At 42.2% G+C, this 23,517-nt stretch overlaps 1 protein-coding gene across 4 annotated transcripts in view; it reads right to left on the bottom strand.

The window, feature by feature from the left end:
- The window catches only part of ERG (ETS transcription factor ERG), a 212,730-nt gene that overhangs the window by 129,251 nt on the left and 59,962 nt on the right, over window positions 1-23,517 (bottom strand). For all 4 annotated transcript variants that reach the window (XM_075132762.1, XM_048866831.2, XM_048866822.2 and 1 more), the window contains exon 2: window positions 16,156-16,240. In XM_075132762.1, coding sequence (XP_074988863.1) covers window positions 16,156-16,194 — 39 coding nt within the window. In that variant the 5' untranslated portion in view covers window positions 16,195-16,240. The remainder of the gene's footprint in view (window positions 1-16,155; window positions 16,241-23,517) is intronic.

The following is a 23,517-nucleotide window of genomic DNA, read 5'->3' as shown; positions in this document are numbered from 1 at the left end:
AAGATGACCTTTTTCCAGCTTAGTTTATGTCATTTTGGAAGTGGCTTAAAATAAACTGAAAATAGCCACTCTTATACTGGAATAAGAGTATCCAGGTGGGGGAGTTATACCAATGTAACTATAGCACTTCAACTATGCCTGTATAATTATACCGGAATAATTGGAAATATCTCCTGTGTAGCCCAAAGGAACCTTGAACTCAGTGTTCCTAAATGAAATTTCCCTCTGATCAGGTGGTTTTCAACCTGTGGTCTGTGCTACCTTAGGGGTAGGCAGAACATGATTTCCAATGGGGTCCGCAGCGCTATTTGAAAATTTTTAGGGGTCCACAAATGAAAAAAGATTAAAAAAATCTGCGCTGATCTAACAGCTATCTTGTTCCATTGTTTCCTTGTACTCACTCCCCAGTAGTCTGTCTCCATCTGTTGTCTCCTGCCTCATACTTAGATTGTAAACTCCTTGGGGCATGGAGTGTCTTTTTTGTTCTGTCTTTGTAAAGCACCTAACACAGTTGGGTCCTGGTCCATGCCTGGTCCTGGTGTCCCTACATGTTTCAATTATACAAATAAATAATCAATGATAATAATATAGAGAACCTCTCTTCATTATTTACCACTTCCTAATTTTAGTGTCATCTGCAAACTTTATCAGTGATGACTATGTTTTCTTCCATAAAATCATGGAATAACAAAATCATATTAATCATGTGTGTCTCTAAAATGCATGTGGAAAATGCAAAGACCATTGACAGAAATCAGTTTTGAAATCTGCACACACAAAGATTGCACGTAAAGGAACAGAAAAAGCGGCTAAATTCACCAGATATTATGATTTATTTCAATATATACAAAAGAAAACAGGGGCACCTTTGCAAAGCTCTAGGTGCCCAGTCATATGTTGTAAAAACAAACAAAATTAAACAGCCAACACAAAAGTCCACTTGCCCCCACAAATGTGATCCCCCTTAAAGCGCATCATGGCAGAAATCCACTCTGAATTATTCTGTCAGTGCTAGCCTTGATGAAAACATGCTTCATGTATTCCATGCATGTGAATGGAAATCCATATAGTTTTGTGTTGCTTGACTATAGACTTGCATTATTACCTTCTCAGTGCCACCAGTTCTGCAAACAGATGCACCAGCACTGAGACCCATTGAGGTGGATTTTTTTTCGTTCTTCTGCTTTTATTTAAAAAGAAGACATGGTGGAAGGAACTTTAAAATGTTTTTAGGGGATACCTGCAGGCAACTTAATAGGAGGGTTGCTTCTGTATCAACTGGCAACCCTTGTATAACTCCAACATATAATTCATGTTAAAACGTGAGGCCGGACCAGAGGTGAAAGTAAGCCGGTACTGCATACAGGGAAGAGCCAGTGCGCCGTACCGGGACTGGCTTTCCCAGACAGCAATTTAAAGCCCTTGGGTAGCGGCGGCGGGGCTCTGGCAGGGATTTAAAGAGCCCCGCAGCTCCAGCCGCCGCTACCGCCCTGGCCCTTTAAATCCCCATCGGAGCCCTGCTGCCCAAGCCCTGGTACCACAATGGAGCCCCAGGCCCTTTAAAGCTCTTCCAGAGCCCAGAGCCCCGGGGTAGCGGTAGCAGCCAGGAGTCCTCAGGGCTCCTCAGTGATTTAAAGGGCCCAGGGCTCCGCTGCGGTAGTGGCAGCTGGAGCCCTGGGCCCTTTAAATCGCCCCCGAGCCCCGGGCTCCCAGCCGCCTCTGCAGCTGGTAGCTCGGGGGTGGTTTAAAGGGCTCGGGGCTCCCAGTAGCCGCTACCGCAGCTGGAGCCCCGGGCCCTTTAAATCAAGATGTAAAGAACCCGGGGATTTAAGGCCCTGCCTCTTCCGGTTGAGGCCACGCCCCTGGCTCAGGACTCCGGCGTACCGGTAAGTCCTCTAACTTACTTTCACCCCTGGGCAGGACAACCAGTGGAATGGATAAATATGACCGTGTATCCATTTTAGTTCCTTAAGATTTTTATACAAAGTAAAATGGGACACTCTTGCCATAAGCTACAAAAACAAATACAATCATACAGCCAACAGAACACAAAACTCCCCTCCCCATCCCCTGCAGATCTAACCCTCATCAAAGCCCAACCTCCACAACAGCCCATGCCGTAGAGGTTCCTTGCAGTGCGCCTGGAAGACCAGCAGACAAGGGCTATTTCAGATCAGAAGGAAGATTGTAGCAGAGCTGAAGGCCCCTCAAAGAGAATGCTCCACCACTGGACCCCCCTCCCTTTTGAATTAAGGGGAACCCCCCTCTCCTGATTGTAACTGGGCAATTGGCATATTGAGACAGGTGGCCTCTCAGAAAGAAAGGTCTCAGGCCAACAGGAGACACAGCATCAGATTTCCACCTCAGTTCAGGGCTTGCACTTATTTTGAAAGACTTTATAAATGCATCCTTCTTAGAGAGAAATCTAGAGAGAACTATGTACATCCAAGGTCTCCTACTCCATGTGTTTAAGCTCTTCCCAATTAGAGGATTCTGGTCAAGTGAGGAATTCTTATTCATTCTGGTTCCACTTCTGTACTTGCATGAGATCTTATGCATTTTGACCTCTATGGCTATGTATTTAAAATTAAGGTACTGATTAGATGCCATTAGTAAAATTATCCCTATTTTCTCTTTGATTTAAGTTATTAGCAATTTAAAAAATCAATCTTGGAGTTAAATGTTTACTTATATAATTACTTCTGTTGTGTGCATTTGTTATTTTGTGTATTATTACCATGTAATAAATTCAAGTATATTTTCTTCTGTCTGAGTTAATGTCGTCTGTTGAGAAGTATCATGTTCTGCTAGTGGATTGGCTAGAATGCTGCGAGAACACAGTTAAGGGAGAGAATTTTAAAAGTACAGCTGGTTTTCTGATGCTGTAAATGCAAATCAGGGAGTTTCCAGCCAAAAGTTCACTTCTCTGTTTAGTTTCTCTAATTAAATGAATTTAATGGCTCTGCACTTGAAGCCTGATCTAATCTTTCCCTTGACTTTGTTTGATTTTGGATCAGCCCCTTAGAGTATGTCTGCACAGAAGCAGGGAGGGGCACACACACTAGCTCTGCAGGGGCTAGAATGCTAAAGAGAGCAATGTGGCTGCATTTCACTGTGTGCCAGCTGCCCAAGTACATACCCAGGGAGTTGGGGGGGATTGCACTTGGGAGGCTAGCCCAAGCTGCTACATGTGCTTCTGCAGCCACATTGCTATTTTTAGTGCACTAGCCCGAGCAGAGCTAGTGCATCTATCTACCCATGCTGGAAATTACACCTCTCAGCTGCTGTGTAGACATAGCCTTATTGGATTCCATTCTAATCAGTGTCAAGTATCGGTGGTAGGCGTGTTAGTCTGTATGCACAAAAACAACAAGGAGTCCGGTTGCACTTTAAAGACTAACAGATTTATTTGGGCATAAACTTTCGTGGGTAAAAAACCACTTCAGACGCATGGAGTGAAAATTACAGATGCAAGCATTATATAATGACACATGAAGAGACGGGAGTTACCTCACAAGTGGAGAACCAGTGTTGACAGGGCCACTTCAATCAGGCTGTATGTAGTCCACTCCTAATAATAGAATAGGTGTCAAGTTCAGGAGAGGCAAAGGTGCTTTTGTAATGAGCCATCCACTCCCAGTCCCAATTCAAGCCCAAATTAATGGTGTTAAATTTGCAAATGAATTTTAGTTCTGCTGTTTCTCTTTGAAGTCTGTTTCTGAAGCTTTTTTGTTAGAATCATATAATATCAGGATTGGAAGGGACCTCAGGAGGTCATCTAGTCCAACCCCCTGCTCAAAGAGCAGGACCAATCCTCAATTTTTGCCCTAGATCCCTAAATGGCCCCCTCAAGGTTTGAACTCACAACCCCGGGTTTAGCAGACCAATGCTGAAACCACTGAGCTATCCCTCCCCTCAAGTATAGCTGCTTTTAAATCTGTTACAGAAGGTCCAGGAAGATTGAAGTGTTCTCCTACTGGCTTTTGTATGTTACCATTCCTGATATCAGATTTGTGTCCATTTATTCTTTTACATTGGGACTGTCCGGTTTGGCCAATATACATGGCAGAGGGGCATTGCTGGCACATGATGGCATGCATAACATTCGTAGACGTGCAGGTGAATGAGCCTCTGATGGTGTGGCTGATGTGGTTGGGTCCTCTGATGGTGTCGCTAGAGTAGATATGAGGACAGAGTAGGCAACGAGGTTTGCTACAGGGATTGGTTCCTGGGTTAGTGTTTCTGTGGTGTGGTGTATAGTTGCTGGTGAGTATTTGCTTCAGGTTGGGGAGCTGTCTGTAAGCGAGGACTGGCCTGCCTCCCAAGGTCTGTGAGAATGAGGGATCGTTTTCTAGGATAAGTTGTAGATTGTTGATAATGTGCTGGAGAGGTTATAGCTGGGGGCTGTACGTGATGGCCAGTGGTGTTCTGTTATTTTCCTTGTTCTTCATCTATTATTGGAAGTGGACTACATCCATCCTGATCGCATTAGTCCTGTCAACACTGGTTCTCCACTTGTGAGGTAACTCCCTTCTCTTCATGTGTCGTTATATAATGCCTGCATCTGTAATTTTCACTCCATGCATCTGAAGAAGTGGTTTTTTACCCACAAAAGCTTATGCCCAAATAAATCTGTTAGTCTTTAAGGTGCCACTGGACTCCTTATTCTAATCAGTGCTCTTTTCAAGGTTCTCTTCTGTGATCTCATTTTTCTTCCATTGTGTGCATGAAGCATAACGTCAGCTCTTTGTGCTTTTGAGAGTAGAGACTCTTGCACTTTGTAATGATGGGCTGGCTCCTGAACAAGGATCACTGACTTGAGCAGTCTTATTGACTTCAGTGTGCAGCCATGTGCCTGAGCAAAGACTATTCATGTGAGCCAGGGTTTGGGGGATCAGGCCCCATGGTAGAAGAGTTATGTGAGATATGGGAATGGTCACCTTCAGGGACCAAATGTTCTTTCCTATCCCTAAATGTTCCCTGTTGATGAGGAGTAATAAGAACATGTATGCATACAGATGTGAGTTGTATATTTGTTTTAATCAGGAGTCAATAAACAACAACATATTCTTTATAAACAGGATCCCTAGTATTAAAGGTTTTATACTGTTAGAAAACAGTGGTAGCTCTGCTGGATATAGGAATTCTGAAGTTATGCAGAATTCTTAGAGGGTATTATTCGCATATGTTACCTTTACCAGATTTTTGGTTTCTGGAAAACTTACACCCAGAATAAGGGTATAATGAAACAAAAATTGTGCTGGTTCATCATGGAATAACCTTAATGGACCACATTTATTTCATTTAGTGATAGCATTTCACTTAAAATAATATTTTCCTGAATTTGAAATAGCAGATTTCAACGTTTCACAAAACCTTACTGTTATGAGAGCAGGTGCTAATGACTGCCATTAAATCAGTCTTTAATCCAAAGACAATCACACACCTCGTTAAAGTTAATGCATGTGCCAAGCACTCTTTCGGACTCAATGGGAAAAAGAATTGAGCCCCTTTTATGTAGTAAAGACAGCTGGAAACAATGGAGGGACTGCCCAAGGCACATGGAAGGTCAGAGCTAAACTGGATAGACTGAGGGGTTTGCTAGGTTGCAAATACAGGGGCTAAGGCTTAGATTCACTGTAGGCACCTACGTCCAAATTTTAGGTGCCACAGACATTCTCAAAAACACTGCTGAGCTTCTGCTAACCCTGTAGAGGTCTAAATTTCTGCTAGTAGTTATGTGCAAACCTGAATAAGTCCTGAAGCCAGCCCACAGTTATTAAGCTGCTTGGAGCCATAATGCAGTGGCATTTCAGACTAGACATTCATCTGCCTATGTTGCCCACAGGTCCCAATCCAGCCTTAATTGTTGCATTTGCTAACTTTTGATTGCTTGACTTTGTGACCTTAATGTTTTTTAACATTTTTGTGTGTGTAATTTCTTACATATTTAGAAAAGCAAACTAAAAAAACCAACAGAATTTCTATCATGTGGAACCATACTGACACCCACATGGGTCATCAGCAGGGCTGGAACATTTAGATTCACAGCAAAACCCCTGCCATGTGAGCTAATGCTGTCACTGAAAACAGTGGCCGTGCATTAGAAGAGGACGAGACACATAGTTTGTCAGGAATGATGAGACTCAGGAATCCGGGGTTGCATTCCAGGTTCCGGAACAAAGTGTGCTCTAGTGGACGCAGTCCCCTTTGCCTCTGTTCACCTCACTCCTGACCCCTTCTGCTTCCAGGGAGTAAAGAACAGAATCCTACATTATTAATGCAGCAGTTTCCTCCCACTCCCCTGCAGCCTGTCCCTGTCTCAGTCTTCTCTCTTATTCCCTCACCACGGTTCATTCTCCCCACAGCTTAGCCATCCCAGTCAGACTCTGTTAGGATATAGATATTCAGGCCTGTTGGTAAAGGCCTGTACTCTAAGAATTTAGGTGTATTCTTATCACTTGGCTAGTTCCAGAGGTATAAAAGAAAGAATCAAAATCACTGTCTGCCAGTGTAAGGTCCTTCTCTTACTGTGACAGTCTGAGGCCCTGTGCTTAGGCTAAGGCCTTTGGCTAAGCAGCAGAGGCAGCCATAAGCTGGGAAGCGTCCAGTCACATCCTCACATTCCAAACTAGTCACATTGAAAGAAGGTGCTATTGGGCTGTTAGAAATACAATCCTGTCCTGATAATGCCTATCACCTCCAGAGAAAGGGAAGTGCCTAGAAGATGTAAAAGGAAACTTAGTTTGATAGCATCCTGTCTGGCAAGAACTCACTTATCAATAGGTGGGATGTGAAATCCTCACTTCTGTATTGTTTTGTCATTATAGTTCCCACTTTGCTATTCTTTGTCTGTATAATCTCTGTCTGGTTCTGTGATTGTTCCTGTCTGCTGTATAATTAATTTTGCTGGGTGTATACTAATTAAGGTGGTGGGATATAATTGGTTACATAATCATGTTACAATATGTTAGGATTGGTTAGTTAAATTTCAGGAAAATGATTGGTTAAGGTATAGCTAAGCAGAATTCAAGTTTTACTATATAGTCTGCAGTCAATCAGGAAGTGAGTGGGTGTGGGGGTATGGATGGGGGAGATAGGAACAGGGAATGTGGGTAAAGAAATTGGAATCATGTTTTGCTAAAGGGGGAGATGGGAACAGGGAATGTGGGTAAGGAAATTGGAATCATGTTTAGCTAAGGGCAGGAATGGGAACAGGGACACAGGTGTAAGGCTCTGTGGTGTCAGAGCTGGGAAGGAGGATACTAAGGAAGGAAACTGGAATCATGCTTGCTGGAAGTTCACCCCAATAAACATCGAATTGTTTGCACCTTTGGACTTCGGGTATTGTTGCTCTCTGTTCATGCGAGAAGGACCAGGGAAGTGAGTGGGTGAAGGAAGGAATAAGCCCCCTAACAGACTCCATCCCCTTTGGCTTCAAAACCACAGTCTTCTACAATATGAGCTGAAGGAGAACCTCCATCAGTTGTAATAGCATTTGAAAGTATCTGATTCCATCCAGCACAGGACAGTGGAAAACATACATGCTAGCCAGTGCATTAAAAATGCATTAAGTACTTTGTAGTATGCCCCTTCCTGTTTATGAAAGAGATAATTGTTGTTTAAAAGTGGTTGTATTTAAGGAATTATCCATGCTATTTGTCCCCCGAACAATAGAGATTAAAGTCTCTAGACCATCTCCTATCAAAATAACATGCTTCCCTTTGAACATGTCATTAGCATTGTTTTCCATCTGGCTGTTGGCAAAGATCTTGGATTTGCTCAGAAATGCTGAAAGTTCATCAATTACAGCACACAGAAGCCATTATCTCTCTTTTATTTTACCAAGATGATGTTTGCTTGGGGATGAGAGGGGGAGACTGGTGTTCAAGAAAGAAAGAAAGGTGTTTGACTGCTGTAATCTCTATGTCAATAATTATGTCTCAGTCCTGAATGTAAAATGGATGTAAAGCGTAACCTCATCTCTGAGAGTAAGGAGGAACCAGTATCCAGATACATGTAATAATGCCAAGATAACCATTGTAACTCACCTGTGTTGACAGGTGAGTTACATGTAAGTAACTAATATGTAAGATACCTCCATCTGAGGCATTAGGAGGTACAGTGGAGGGATAATGTACCAGACTTTACCACCAGCAGACTGGGGGTCACATGAATGAACCAAACTGTGGAGCACTGTCAATACTGCACTTCACCCACATTCACTGCTAAACCTGGTCCTCGCCAATGAGGTTGCACAGGTGTATACCCGCAGAATGTGGCCCACGGTTTAGAATGTTTCTTGACAAGTCTCCAAAAAAAGTTCCACCATTGACCTAGGAGATAAAGCATCCCTTTTGTCTTCAACTTCTCAAATGTTAAAGCATACAATACAATCAACAAATGTCTCTACTACACTGGAACTTTTCAGATGTCAGTGAATCCTGCATCTGATAATGACTACTCTGAAGATCACAGCTGAAAAGTACCCGGAACAAAACATCAAAAATAAACGTTTTCCCTCCCAAGACATTTATCCCTCTCCTCATCCAACAAAAAGAAAATTTTGAACCACGTAGACATACGTGGGCCAGACCCTCAGCTGATGCAAGTCAACCTTGCTCTGACTTTAGTGGATCTTCACCCATTTACACCAGCTGGGGGTCTATCACGATAAATGGAGTAACCCCATTATTACATATCCATAACTGCTGTCCTCAGAAAACCAAGTGAGGGATCCAAATTAAAGGATCCTGCAGGAAAGAGAGAAAGGACTTAAATATCTTTCTTGAAATATGACTCCAGAAATTCCCCCACAGCAGTGAAACACGTTGAATGGATCATATCCAGGCGGCCAGAAAAACACCAGACATTTGCAGGCCAGGCTGCTGAAAACAGAATTTGGCTCTTAAAAAATACAGCCTTTATTTTAACTATTGGTGTTTTATAAGTATTTTCCTTTAAAAACAAGCCATGCTCATCTGAGGTAGCATTTGCACAATGTGTTGCTATGGCTACTATTACAAGTACTTGTTTTTAATGAATAGTAAAGCAAAAAAGTCAAGTAAAAACCTATGTAAATGGCAATTAGTCTTGCCCTTGCAAAGAGATAAGTTAAGCTCTGACCTTTCTGAAAACATCCATAACCTCTCTTTTGGATATGAATAGATATACTGTTAAGTTAAAGATCTTTTTTTAAAAAAACCCTTACTTGGCTCCTTGTTTAGCTTCTCCACCCTTAAATGCTAAACAGTGAGATATCCACTTGTCACAAAGGAAAACAAGTACACCAAGCAAAGCAAAGGCTCTGCTTCTCTGAGAAAAAGAACATTCCATGTTTTCCATGTTCCATATTTTCACTCCATAAAAAGCTAATACTAATGGTGTCTTTTCTGGATTTGAACCTTAATACATATGGCACAAAGGAACTTTTGGTTGAGTTTAAACTCTTCTGTGTCAGGCCTGGGCACTGGCAGTCCAGCTCAATAGTTAGAACAAGGCCGAGGGAGCTGGAAACCAGAGCCAGGAGTCAGAACCCCAGTCAGGAACCAGAGGCAAGGGTCAGAGTTAGACTTGGGATCAGGGGTAGGAGCAAAGGCTGGAGCAGGACCAGAGCAAGGCAGAAGCTAATGCAGGACAGGAGCAACCACAGTCACAGCTGTAGGACAAAGCATTAAGTAGCCAGCAACTGCTGAGCTTCAAAGCAGGCCTGCTGGTTCCCTTTGGCCAATGAGTGGGGTGGGGGCTGGCCAATCAGGCTGTCCTACCACAACCCAGCTGATTAATCTGCCGGGAGGCTGTGCCGGCTAGTCCTCAAACTCAGCTGAAGGTGCCCAATCCTGATATTCTGTTAATACCAAAACACATCTTGATTATGTGGTACCATGGACAAAATCATCTTTTATATCATATTTTGCATCTAATTCCTTACAGCTCCAACTTAAAACAATACCCGTCTTCCAGGAATGAAATATAAAGGAAACCAGTGCTCTTTCAAACAGTACTGGATGTCATCATCTTTTCAGCACACAATCCTCCTACAGTAAAACCATTTTGGAAGAGTCAGGGCACTCAAGCTTTGTCATAAACACTTGGGCATGGTACCCAAGTACCATGGTAAGACTTTCAACAAATCAAAAACTCTACAAATGACTGTCCAACATGAATTCCTTTGTATTAATTGAAGCTTTTTGAATCAAGAGAAATTCTTGACCTTATTTTAAATCAAATAAACATCTTTATTGTTTATAGTTACCTATTACACGAATCTCATGTGACTAAGCACTACTTATTTGCCAGTAATAACTCTGTCTAAATGGCAAACTAAGGTCCTACTCCTGCAAACAGTTATGCACATGATTAACTTTACCCATATGAGTAGGGCCCTACCAAATTCAGTCTACTTTGGTCAATTTCACGGTCATAGGATTTTAAAAATCATAAATTTCATTATTTCAGCTATTTAAATATGAAATTTCACCGTGTTGTAATGTAGAGATCCTGACCCAAAAGGAGTTGGGGGGGGGGGGTCGCAAGGTTATTGTGTGTGTGTGTGGGGGGGGGATTGCAGAACTGCTACCCTTACTTCTGTGCTGCTGCTGGTGGCGGCGCTGCCTTCAGAGATGAGGAGCTGGAGGGGGGCGGCTGCTGGGTGGGAGCCCAGCTCTGAAGGCAGAGCTGCCGCCAGCAGCAGCACAGAAGTAAGGGTGGCATAGAATTGTAGTGCCACCCTCACTTCTGCACGGCTGCTAGCAGGGCGCTGCCTTCAGAGTTGGGCGCCCGGCCAACAGCCGCCGCTCTCCAGCCACCCAGCTCTGAAGGCAGCGCAGAAGTGAGGGTGGCAATACCATGACTCTCCTAAAATAATCTTGCAACCTCCCTGCAGCTCCCTTTTGGGTCAGGACCCCCCAATTTGAGAAATGCTGGTCTCCCCTGTGAAATCTGTATAGCATAGGGTAAAACCACACAAAAGACCAGATTTCACAGAGGGAGACCAGATGACGTGTTTTTCATGGCCGTGAATTTTGTAGGGTCCTACATATGAGTTGTCCCATTGATTGTAATGGGACCACTCTCATGCACAGAGCTTAAGCACATATATAAATGTTTGCAGGATCTGGACCAAATTTCCAAGCCATTCATTCTCTTTGTATACTCCAAGCTAGAACTGAATACATTCATGGTACATTGTCCACATAAAATATCCTTCTCTTTTCATTCCTGCCAAACAATTTTGAATGAAAACACAAAATGGTGGTTTGGGGCAACTGCACTTTTAGAATGAACAGGAAAATAACGATTAAAATTATAAATGCTTCAATCAGGCGGCATAATTTCAAATCTTAACGTTCATTAGAGATGGGCTTAAACTGATCAATCTGGATCCAGACCAAGATTCAGACTTAAAACACTCCCAAAGTTTGATGGTACATGGGTTTTGGAATCAGGCACGCCTCAGTTCTCATTGTAAAGTGCAGTAACCACAGAATTATAGACTCAAAGGACTGGAAGGGAACTCAAGAGGTCATCTAGTCCAGTCCCCTGCACTCACGACAGGACTAAGTATTACCTAGACCATTCCTGACAGGTGTTTGTCTAACCTGCTCTTTAAAATCTCCAATGATGGAGATTCCACAGTCTCCCTAGGCAATTTATTCCAGTGCTTAACTACCCTGACAGTTAGAAAGTTTTTCCTCATGTCCAACCTAAACCTCCCTTGCTGCAATTTAAGCCCACTGCTTCTTGTCCTATCCTCAGACGTTTAGTAGAACAATTTTTCACCCTCCTCCTTGTAACAAACTTTTATTCACTTGAAAACTGTTATTATGTCCCCTCTCAGGCTTCTCTTTTCTAGACTAAACAAACCCAATTTTTTCAATTTTCCCTCATAGGTCATGTTTTCTAGACCTTCAGTCACCTTTGTTGTCCACCTCTGTACGTTCTCCAACTGTCCATATCTTTCCTAAAATGTGTCACCCAGAACCGGACACAATACTCCCGTTGGGACTGAATCAGCACAGAGTAGAGCGGAAGAATTACTTTTTGTGTCTTGCTTACAATACTCCTGCTAATACATCCGAGAATTATGTTTGTTTTTTTTGGAACAGCGTTACACTGTTGACGCATATTTAGCTTGTGATCCACTATGACCCCCAGATCACTTTTCCACAGTACTTCTTCCTAGGCAGTCATTTCCCATTTTGTAGGTGTGCAACTAATTGTTCCTTTCTAAGTGGATTACTTTGCATTTGTCCTTATTGAATTTCATCCTATATACTTCAGCCTATTTCTCCAGTTTTTCCAGAGCATTTTGAATTTTAATCCTATCCTCCAAAGAACTTGCAATCCCTCCCAGCTTGGTACTGTCTGCAAACTTTGTAAGTGTACTCTGTATGCCATGATCTAAATCAGTGGTTTTTAAACTGCGGGTTGCGACCCAATACTGGGTCACAGAATATAAAGCACTGGGTCGCGGCAGCTCTGGTCAGCACCACCGACCAGGCCATTAGAAGTCCTGTTGGCAGTGCTGCCTGGCTAAGGCAGGCTAGTCCCTACCTGTTCTGACACCACACTGCACCCCGGAAGTGGCCAGCAGCAGGTTTGGCTCCTAGGCAGGGGGAGGGGGCACGGGACTCCACACACTGACCTACCCCGAGTACCGGTTCCGCATTCCCATTGGCTGGGGGGGGGGGGGGGGGAGACAGTGCCTGCGGGCGAGAGTCACACGGAGCCACTTGCACGCCTCCGCTTAGGAGCCGGACCTGCTGCTGGCTGCTTCCAGGGTGCAGTGTGGTCCGTAGGACCAGGATAGGCAGGAAGCATGCCTTAGCACTCCCATTGCACCGCTGACTGGGAGCCACCCAAGGTAAGCCCATGCCCCAATCCCCTGCCCCAGCCCTGAGCCCCCCCTCAAACCCAGAGCCCCCTTCTTCACCCCAAACCCCTCATCCTCAGCCCCACCACAGAGCCTGCACCCCCAGCCCAGAGCCCTGACCCCCTCCTGCACCCCAATTCCCTGCCCCAGCCCAGAGCCCCCTCACACACCCTGAAGCCCTCATTCCTGGCCCCACCCCTCAGCCCTCACCCTTGCACCTCAACCCTCTGCCCTGGCCCTGAGCCTCTCACACATCCCAAATCCCTCATCTCCAGCTCTGTTGGGTCATGGACATCAACAATTTTCTTCAACTGGGTCACCAGAAAAAAAAAGTTTGAAAACCACTGATCTAAATCATTGATGAAGATATTCAACAGAATCAGACCCAGAACTGATCCCTGTGGGACCCCACTCATTATGCCCTTCCAGCTTAATTGTGAACCATTGATAACTACTTTCTGGAAACTGTTTTCCAACAGTTATGTGCCCACCTTATAGTAGCTCCATTTAAGTTGTTTATGAGAAGATCATGCAAGACAGTATCAAAAGCCTTACTAAAGTCAAGATATACTACATCCACTGCTTCCCTCCATCCACAAGGCTTGTTACCCTGTCAAAGAATGCTATTAGGAGGTGATCTGGCATGACTTGTTCTTGACAAATCCATGCTTACTGTTACTTATCACCTTATTATCTTCTAGGGAATACAACAGTGAAAATGATTAATTTTTTTTCTTTGGCAACTGGGGCTTTTTTCTGTATATCTAATGTAAAACATCACATAATGAAAAAATAATCACTCTTATTGCACAGAAATGTCTACAAATATTCACACTGGCCATACATGCTCTCCTTTTGTGTTCACTATTAACAAATGTACAAGTTGTCAAATTGTAGTCACGTAGACATTCCTGGAAAGTGAACTTCAAAGTTGCAATTTTAAATGTGCATGAATGAGTATTTTCTCCAGAAGTATATGAGCACACATTCAGTGAGGTAAAGTAATAGTTACAACTGAACAACACTATAGCAATAACTAAATAAAGCCAAATTACTCTAGCCCTCTGAAAGAATAGAAATTAGAGATAAAAAAAAGACATATTAGGCCAGTTATTTTATTCCCCTGCCAATACATGATTGCTCCCTGTGGTATATTTTAGGTAGTTCATCTAGTCCATTTTTAAAGTCTTGACCAATGGATCATCCCCTAGGTTTTTTTGGAGAATATGTTTATACAAAAGTAAATTCTATCATTAATGTGGAGGAGCTGAAGTTTTTTTTAACTAGTACTGATTTCATTCTCTCCCCTCCACTTCAACAAACATGATAAGCACATGGATTGGCTAAAGTACTTGCAGAAATTGGTTATATATTAACATTTGGGCATTTTTTGCTGCTGCAAACAGACTCCATTTCTTACTCCTATAACTATACAGTTTGCTTGCTCAGTAGTGCTAGGTTGACAGAATAACATAAGTCTTCTGTGTCTATAGTAACTGTTTTTGGAGCACAGTTGGATATGGACATGTCTCAGACCTGGTTCAAATTTAGTTTATAAAAAGCCTAGTAACTGTTGCTGGAAGATGTAGGACCTAGGCTTGTGTTTTCTATACACATAGGAAAAATAGTTGATTACAATTGCCAGCCTGTCAGAAGCATTCATTATTAGACTTGCCACAAAAGTCACACACAAACATAACCCCCACACCTCCCACCCCTTTGAAATTCAATTCTCAGTGTGAAAAAAACTGCTTCTGATGCCATTTTTGGCAAAATATGTGAAATTCAGTTCTTTTTGGTGTTATCTTTGGCTCTGAAAATACCAACACTCTGCAAAAATATATTTGATGCCTTAAAAACATTTGAATTGTTACCATTTTCATATCAGATTATTATGCACATCAATATTTTACTGCTCATATTCCTTAAAAACATCTGAATACAAGAAGACTGTGAAAAGTGGCTCTTCCCACAGCCATATACTTTTGTTTTAACTTACAACTCAATAAAAATAAATTTCAGAAGTGTAGTTATTCTATATTGTGGCTGCTGACTACTATTTTTCAGTTGACTGAGTAGGAACTCCACAAAAGGTAAAAAAGCTAACAGAACTATAAGAATACGACCAAGCAAACAGAAGAAATTGAATCAAATACTGTAAAACCCAATGTTAAGATACCAATAAAACCCAGAAGATTTTAATACTCAGAGCTGGATATCAAAAGAAACATTACATTACATTTCATTTAAAATCAGCTCAGCATCAAACTACATAGTCAATCTATTTCTCTTACTGCTGCAGTTTTATTTTTCAAGTGATATCTTTCAGTGGCTGGAGCAGCGATAACCTAAACAACAGAGTCTTAAAGTATTGGATGTAAATAAATATCAGTCGGCTTTTGACACTGGTGTGGATGCATTTCTTTACTGGACAATGACAGTTCCAGCAGTGTTCTTTAGGAAGTAAGCCTGTCATTTCCAAAGCAGTTATGTCTTCCCAAACAAGGCCTTTAAAATGATATAATAGGCAGAAATACAGTATTCAGTGTTAGCTTGTCGGGCTCAAGTGGTACAGTACTGCATATGTTCTATTTCCAGAAATGTAGTGTTCTTAATAATACAGCAGTTGGCTACATTTGTAAGTCTACTTAGATAAATATTATCTGTTCCATGATAGAAGGGTAAGAAAATGCTTTGGGCTCTAATATGATGTACACAGTGGAGCTCAAAAAATATTACCAGTTTTCAAGATTAGAAAAGCAGTGTTGCATTTTGGACTACATCCCAGTCCCACTGAAGTTGGTGGCCAAACTCCCACTGATTTATATACAACTAAGAATCTACTCTTTTTTATGGGTTTTTGGTTTGCTTTGTTTTCTATGTTATGTGCAGTTTCCTGCTGCCATAATGTCAGTGGAAGTGTTGCCATTTACTTCAATGGAACAGGATCTGTGCTGTGTGAGCTTTGTATTTTCCAGGTGGATTCACTTATAGAACATCATGAATTTTAAGCAAAAAAAGTACAGCTCTATAATCCACAGAAACTTATCCTCAAAATTCAATGTGATAGGACCAACTGAAGTCTATTTCAGTCTTTGGAACAAGTACCCAAAAAAAAGTTAATTTTGTGAAGTATTTGAGGACATACAAATATAAAGGAATGAACGAACGGTAAATTGTTAGAATTTAAAGCCATACAGAAGGCATGTAATACGAATATACAATCCTTAACATTATTATTTTCTGAACATTTAAAGACTTACAGTCAACAGAAAAATTACCTTGATATGAGCTGCTGGATCTGGGACAGTCTGAATCATGTCCTTTAAGAGGCCAATGTGTTTACCAGTTCAAACCCCAGGGCAGCTGCACAAACAAGAAAGCAAAATCACATAAGAGTCTGTATGCTTATATTTATTTTCAATAGGACTCTATTTTCTTTTCTGGAGAAGTAAGTTCTTTTCCCCCCCTATAGCAAATATAACTGATGCTGTAAGTAAGATATTATTGGTTCCATAGGTTTATTTCTTTTAGGAGAGAACAATCTCAGGGGTTGAACCTGTGTTCCTTATTCAGGAAAATTCTCCTTTAAACTTAATGGGCAATTCTCCCTGAATAAGAACTGCAGGATTGGGCTCTAATTATTATAGCACTGGTATTCTTAATATAGGGCAGAGTTGCTCTAGAATTTCTTCTTCCCCTGCAACATAGATGCAATGTAATTGGGGCAGATCCTCAGCTGATATAAATAAGAATCGCTTCAGTGGAGCTGTGCCCACCTACAAGAGCTGGGGCTTTGGCCCATCATCTAGTTCAATAGCATTTTAAAATGCAGAACTTTTGAAATTCCCAATATATGATTGATAGTATTATTTAGATAATTTTTTTAAAGTAATGTCTCATCTAAAATAACATATTGTTCAATAACAGGAACATTAGCTATAGAGTGTCATGGTTTGTAGTAAGAAAACAAAATGCAAAAACATAATTTGAGTTTCATTTAAAGCAAAAGATAACTCGTTTTATCTGTTTTCCCTTAAAAGCCTGGAAAATCCCCATTTTCCATGCAGAGTGATTCCTTTAGATTCTTGAACTCCTTTTTGTCTTTTAAAGTGACACGATGATATTATTAATAATACTGTTTTTACAGCTAAGATATTTTGAGGCTCGAGCTTCTATTTACTTGTCACGGCCAAAGTCTGATACCTTGATTCATTGTATTGCACCTTAATGGGACCACTTGTGGAATAAGGTATTACTCAGTGTGATTAAAGGTATCAGAATTTGGCCCTTAGTGAATTTTCCCTTTACTACTCAAAGGGCCCAACCTTACTCCCATTGAAGTCAATGGGTATTGGATTAGTAAACTTTAAGACCCAATTCGGAAAGCCCAATGCAAGCAACATTTACAATTAGGTGAACCATTGGTGCAGTTTCCCCAGCTAGCCATGAAAGATCAAACAGGTTGCTGGAGTGATTGTGTTCTTTGGAGATTTCTCTCCCACATGATTTGAAGTGTTTGTACAAATACATGCAAAACAGATGTGCAATTTTTAATTTTTTTTAAAAAGTTAATTATTGAACAAATGAACCTAACTCCTTTTTCAACTGCAAACCCCTTTTCAAACATCAGCAGCATTATCCAATGTGTTTTAAGGGATGAAAACTTTAAGATCTCAAAATGTCATATATTAAAATATTAGAGTTGTATAAATTGTAAGATTTTATTTCACTCCCTCTGTCGTCATGTTCATCGTTTTTACAGCCATTGGAAAAATGTGAAAAATTATCAAAGAAAATTTAGAGTTTTGCTGTATCAGTGCTTATTTTTGTCAGCCCAAAGCAATGCAGGTTTGCCTGACACGCAAATACATATTATTTCCCCAATCTATTTTGAAATGTTTCATTCAGGTTTTAGGAAGATAGCTAGACTCAGTCAGGTATTGTGACTGAATTGCTAACAAAGATAAGACCTGAAAACATTTGTGACCCTCTCCCTGGCAAGGTGCTTATTTGCTCTTGGGGAGTGCAACTACCATTTAAGTCAATGGGATGTTTAGGTGTTCTGCACCTTGCAGGACTAAAATCATGGTGAGCGAGGCTAATGGGAGACTGAGAAAATGGACAGGGAGTATCCACGATAGACAGTTGAACATGCCCATCAGGTACCAAACTACAATGCCACTTCATGGATCTGACCGGGGGGATCTGCACTGTGTGAATTTTGCAGGTTTGGGTGGAGAGCGCCTGGTTAAGGGTTTTGCCTAACTTGCCCATCTCCTTTACTGTATATGCAGAAAAAGTTGCCTCAATTTAGCCCATAAAATAAGATTTGGGGGCAATTTTTCAGAGGTATTTAGGTGTCTAAATACGCAGATAGGTGCTTCATGGGATTTTCAAAAGCACCTAGGTGTCTAACTCCAATTGAATTAAATATGAACTAATCACTTAGGCCCTTGGTAAATCTCACTAGGCTCCTATCTGCATCTTTAGACACCTAAATATCTTTAAAAATCTGGCCATTGGTAAAGAATTTAAATACATCTGTTCACTAATTTACCTGTCATTAACGTATGTGGGCTTCGCTCTACATGGGAAAACTATGACAGGAATCAGTTTAGTATTTTTGGAACAGGATCACCAGACTTATTAGGGTATGTCTACACTGCAATTAAAATCCTACAGCCAGCCTGTGCCAGCCAACTCAGCCTCATAGGGCTCAGAGCAACAGGCTGTTTAATTGTGGTGTAGATGTTGGGGTCAGGCTGGAGACCAGGCTCAAGGAACCTGAGAGATGGGAGGGTGCCAGGCTCAGGCTGTGGCCTGAGCCAGAATGTCTATACTGCAACTACACAGCCTCTTCGTCTGAGCCCTGCAAGCCCACCCTGCAAGCCCACAGAGCTTAAATTTACCTGGAGCGAACAGCCTGGGGCAGTAGCTTAGGCAAAACTGACTGGATTATGCTGGTACTCTTTCACTCTGCATCTAGACACCAGAACAGAGAATTCTTTACAAAAGAGAGGGTGGGAGAAATTTGTAAATCAAACTGGTAATCAAAGAAAATATTTGTTCAGTCTGAGTTTGAAACATGGATAGGTTATGGCAATTTTATATTTTTCGTCTTTAAGGAACGCGTCTGTAGCAGTGCTCCGAAATGGAGGTTGCTATTTCAATAACATATGTCATAGCTCAGGGCCACTGCACCTGAATTCCGCACTTGTGGTCTACCAAAGGCACCCACTCTAGGGCTACGTCTATACTATGGACCTTACAGCGGCACAGTTGTACCAATGAAGCTGTGCCGATGTAAGGTTTCCTGGATAGCTGCTCTATGCCAGAATAATTAAACAACCCCCAGTGAGTGGCTGTAACTATGTCGGAGGGAGACAGTCTCCTGCCGACATAGCACTATCCACATTGGCACTTTTGTCAGTGAAACATTTGTCAGTTGCGGGTCAGTCATCACCTCTGTTGGGCAGAGACCCATATCTCTCTCCCTCCTAACCAGGGGGTTTCCAGGCTGCACACTTCCCAGCCTACACTGTGATATTCCCATCAAGACTGACTGCCTAAAAGACCAACAACTTCACTTTGCTTTCTCTCAAGACTCTATGCCCAGCGTATTGCCTGCTGTGATAGGGCGTGCTCCTCACACTCACATTAACCCCAAAGGGGTTAACATAGACCAGATGGGCCAATGAACGTATTAGGCTGCAAACTGGGGAATATTTAGGCAGACCGGAGAGCTCTAAGTAAGGGAAGGTCATCTGTGCAGGAACAGGTGGGGCTTCTATAAAAATAGGAAGCTGGTAGGAGAAAAGAGACTGCAGTCACTCTCCCTGGAACAAGGGAGAGAAAAGGATTTGGACTCAAGAGGAAGGGTTTGTCTATCAGAACCAGGAGATAGGGGTTTGGCTAAAAGGGTGGAAAATAAGAGCCTGGGACAGGCAAGGTAGGAAGGAGTCCAGAGGAGCGGCAGGAAGGTTTGTGCTCGTACAGACCTTGTGTACTGGAGACAGGATTTCTGGTCTGGAATCCAAATTAGAGGGAAAGGCTGGGTTCCCCTAACAGCCACTGAATGAGAGGTACAATCTGGGCAGTGAACTTTAAGACTGTATGGGTCCATTTTTTCTAGCTACTAATGGAGTGGCTCAGCCAGGGCACTTAATGACCATCTGAGATGGTGGGAAGACCTTAACAGTACCCTGGAAGGGGAGGACTATTTGTGACTTGGCTGGACTGCAAAGCCGTGAAGATGAGGTGTGGCAGCTCCTGAGAAGCAAGAGAGAGGCAACAGAGTGAGACAGCAGGCTGAGGAACTGCAAGAAGAGGGTGTTGGGCTGGCTGAGCTAATTCCCAGACACGGCCAGCAGGAGGTGCTCCGATAGTGAGTAGAGACTCCCATGACTCCCTCAGTTATGTTACCACGAAGCACTAAGCAAGCATTTTCACCTTAAGAATAAATGTATTACTGAGAAAACATATTAAAAACAAGAAAACACACTTGCTAAAAAGTTTGCCAGACGTCACCTCAACTCCACCTTGGGCTCTGGTAGATGTCTGTCCTTCAAAACCCTCCAATGGACAGAAAAGATATGTAAACTTAATTCAATAAATTCTCTCAAGGGCATGGCAGGAAATTGCCATATCTGTCACAGCACAGTCTTAATTCTGACCTGGATAACCATTTACAGCTTCATCGGGCCAGAAATGGTGCCCTTCTAGATCCCAGACTACAGAAAGCACAACTTTGTATTTCTACATAAGCAAATTATTGCCTAAAAAACCCCTTCATTATATTTCTTGTTTTCTTTTCCCCCCAAAAATAAAACCATTATTTCAATCATTTCACTTCCACCTTTACTGGTTGGATATAGAAGTTTCAGACATCTGGTACTAACTTTCTGAATCAGACAGTATTTTTTGTTAGAATGCCCCCCACTCCCGAGTTTCATGCATGTCATGTTTGTGCATCACAATCTGTCAAAGGGTCTGCCCTTAGATTACAGTGCAAAATATACAGCTTTGTTAAGCATGCCTCTAATTCAGGGATTGGTAACCTTTGGTATGTGGCCCGTCAGGGAAATCTGCTGGTGGACCGAGCCGGTTTGTTTACCTGAAGCATCTGCATGTTCGGCCGATTGCAGCTCCCACTGGCCGCGGTTCACTGTTCCAGGCCAATGGGGGCTGCGGGAAGCGGCGTGGGCTGAGGGATGTGCTGGCTGCCACTTCCAGCAGCCCCCTTTGGCCTGGAACGGCGAACTGCGGCCACTGGGAGCTGCAGTCGACCAAACCTGCAGATGCTGCAGGTAAACAAACAGGCCCAGCCCGTCAGCGGATTTCCCTGACAGGTCGCGTGCCAAAGGTTGCCGATCCCTGCTCTAGTTTAAAGGCCTGATCCTGAATGGTGCTGACCACCCCCAGAGGTTGCTCAGCACCTTGCAGTAACAAGCTCTAAAGGCTGGATTCAGGAAAGCATCTCTGTCCAGGAAATCACATAAACATGTGCCTAACTTTAGACCTGTATGTAAGTCCCAAGTTAATGGGACTTAAGGACATACTTAAAGTTAAATATGTGCTTAAGTGTTTTCCTGAATCAGGGCCTAAATAGGTGAGCCATAGCATATTTTAGTGTCTACAGAGCAGTTCTTTACATTAACTGTACTTCAGCAAAATTCTTACACTTCAGGTGTCCCTAGTTTACACAAAGTTTCACTCACTTTGTTTTACAAGCACATATACAGAACATAACAAAGTAGCATTTGTTCATTAGATACTAAATTAAGGGGGACAAATTCCACAGTGGTGTTCAGGTCCATTGGAACTCCAATGAGAAAAATAAAATGATGGCACAGAATGCTATCAACCAAACCTGGATATGTATTTTTACTGTCATACTCCCTACCAATAATATATAAATTCTGTATTTGAAGAATGATATAAACTATAGACTCTACTACCCTTTCCATTCATACTTGCAACTCCAACTGGAATATCTTGAAGTTGTATGCATACATCAAAGAGCCCTGGAAATATGAACAGATGTGATTAAATTGTTTTTCCCTTTTATAGTCATATCAAAAGGATCAGACTATTTAATATATACAATGATAAACTCTTAGTTATTTCACAAAGTCTTCCCTCTACTCTAGAGGGTCTACTCACCTACTGTTATATTAGTAGGTGTTTCCCCTGTGTAATCTTTCCCTTCACGATGAGAGCATAAATTATTTTTTCACAAATTGGCACATTATGCTTACCTAGATGCAGGTTCTATTAAGTCCACTAAAACAAAGTAAGACAGTATGTCCTGCAATTCAGTTTAACAAATGAACTCAGATTTAGGCCTAAATTTCACTCTGAGCTACATGTACTGAAACTCAGAGTCAAATTTGGCCCTTAGTATAATTTAGAGTTATATTCTGTCAGTGATTATTTTTGTCAACTCAAAGCATGCAGTTATACCAGGGGTGAATTTGGCCCACAATAGCTATCTGCAAAATGTATAATATGTAAACTCCAGCTTGTTGCATTTATATTCATCATTAACCATAATGGAATCCTTGGTGTATGAAAACTGACCTGCTAAATTTCATGGGCCAGATTCTCAGCTGGTGTAAATTGGTACAGCACCATTGAATCTGATGAGGTTCAACAAGGACAAGTGCAGAGTCCTGCACTTAGGACAGAAGAATCCAATGCACCGCTACAGACTAGGGACTGAATGGCTAGGCAGCAGTTCTGCAGAGAAGGATCTAGGGGTGACAGTGGACGAGAAGCTGGATATGAGTCAACAGTTTGCCCTTGTTGCCAAGAAGGCCAATGGCATTTTGGGATGTATTAAGTAGGGGCATTGCCAGCAGATCGAGGGACGTGATCATTCCCCTCTATTCGACAGTGGTGAGGCCTCATCTGGAGTACTGTGTCCAGTTTTGGGCCCCACACTACAAGAAGGATGTGGAGAAATTGGAGAGAGTCCAGCGAAGGGCAACAAAAATGATTAGGGGTCTAGAACACATGACTTATGAGGAGAGGCTGAGCGAACTGGGATTGTTTAGTCTACGAAAGAGAAGAATGAGGGGGGATTTGATAGCTGCTTTTAACTACCTGAAAGGTGAATCCAAAGAGGATGGATCTAGACTATTCTCAGTGATAGCAGATGACAGGACAAGGAGTAATGGTCTCAAGTTGCAGTGGGGGAGATTTAGGTTGGAAATTAGGAAAAACTTTTTCACTAGGAGGGTGGTGAAACACTGGAATGCGTTACCTAGGGAGGTGGTGGAATCCCCTTCCTTGGAAGTTTTTAAGGTCAGGCTTGATAAAGCCCTGGCTGGGATGATTTAGTTGGGATTGGTCCTGCTCTGGGCAGGGGGTTGGACAAGATAGCCTCCAGAGGTCCCTTCCAACTCTGTTATTCTATGAAGGCAATGATCATATTAAAGGAACACCCCAAAACAGCCAGTTATAGAGAGAGGGATGGTGGAATTTTATTCAACAGCCTGCTTCCAGCTGATAATTACACTTTGGGAACAGCCTCTTATCACCCCTTCAAAAGGCATAGTCAAATAGCAATACAAAAACTTACACTTCATAAATATGTAAGTATAAGATAATATGAAAAGCTATGAATGGTAGACAGCAGT

The sequence above is a fragment of the Caretta caretta genome, chromosome 1 (assembly GCF_965140235.1).
Source record: "Caretta caretta isolate rCarCar2 chromosome 1, rCarCar1.hap1, whole genome shotgun sequence".
NCBI classification, from domain to species: Eukaryota; Metazoa; Chordata; order Testudines; family Cheloniidae; genus Caretta; species Caretta caretta.
This window is presented reverse-complemented; position numbering and strand designations above follow the sequence as displayed.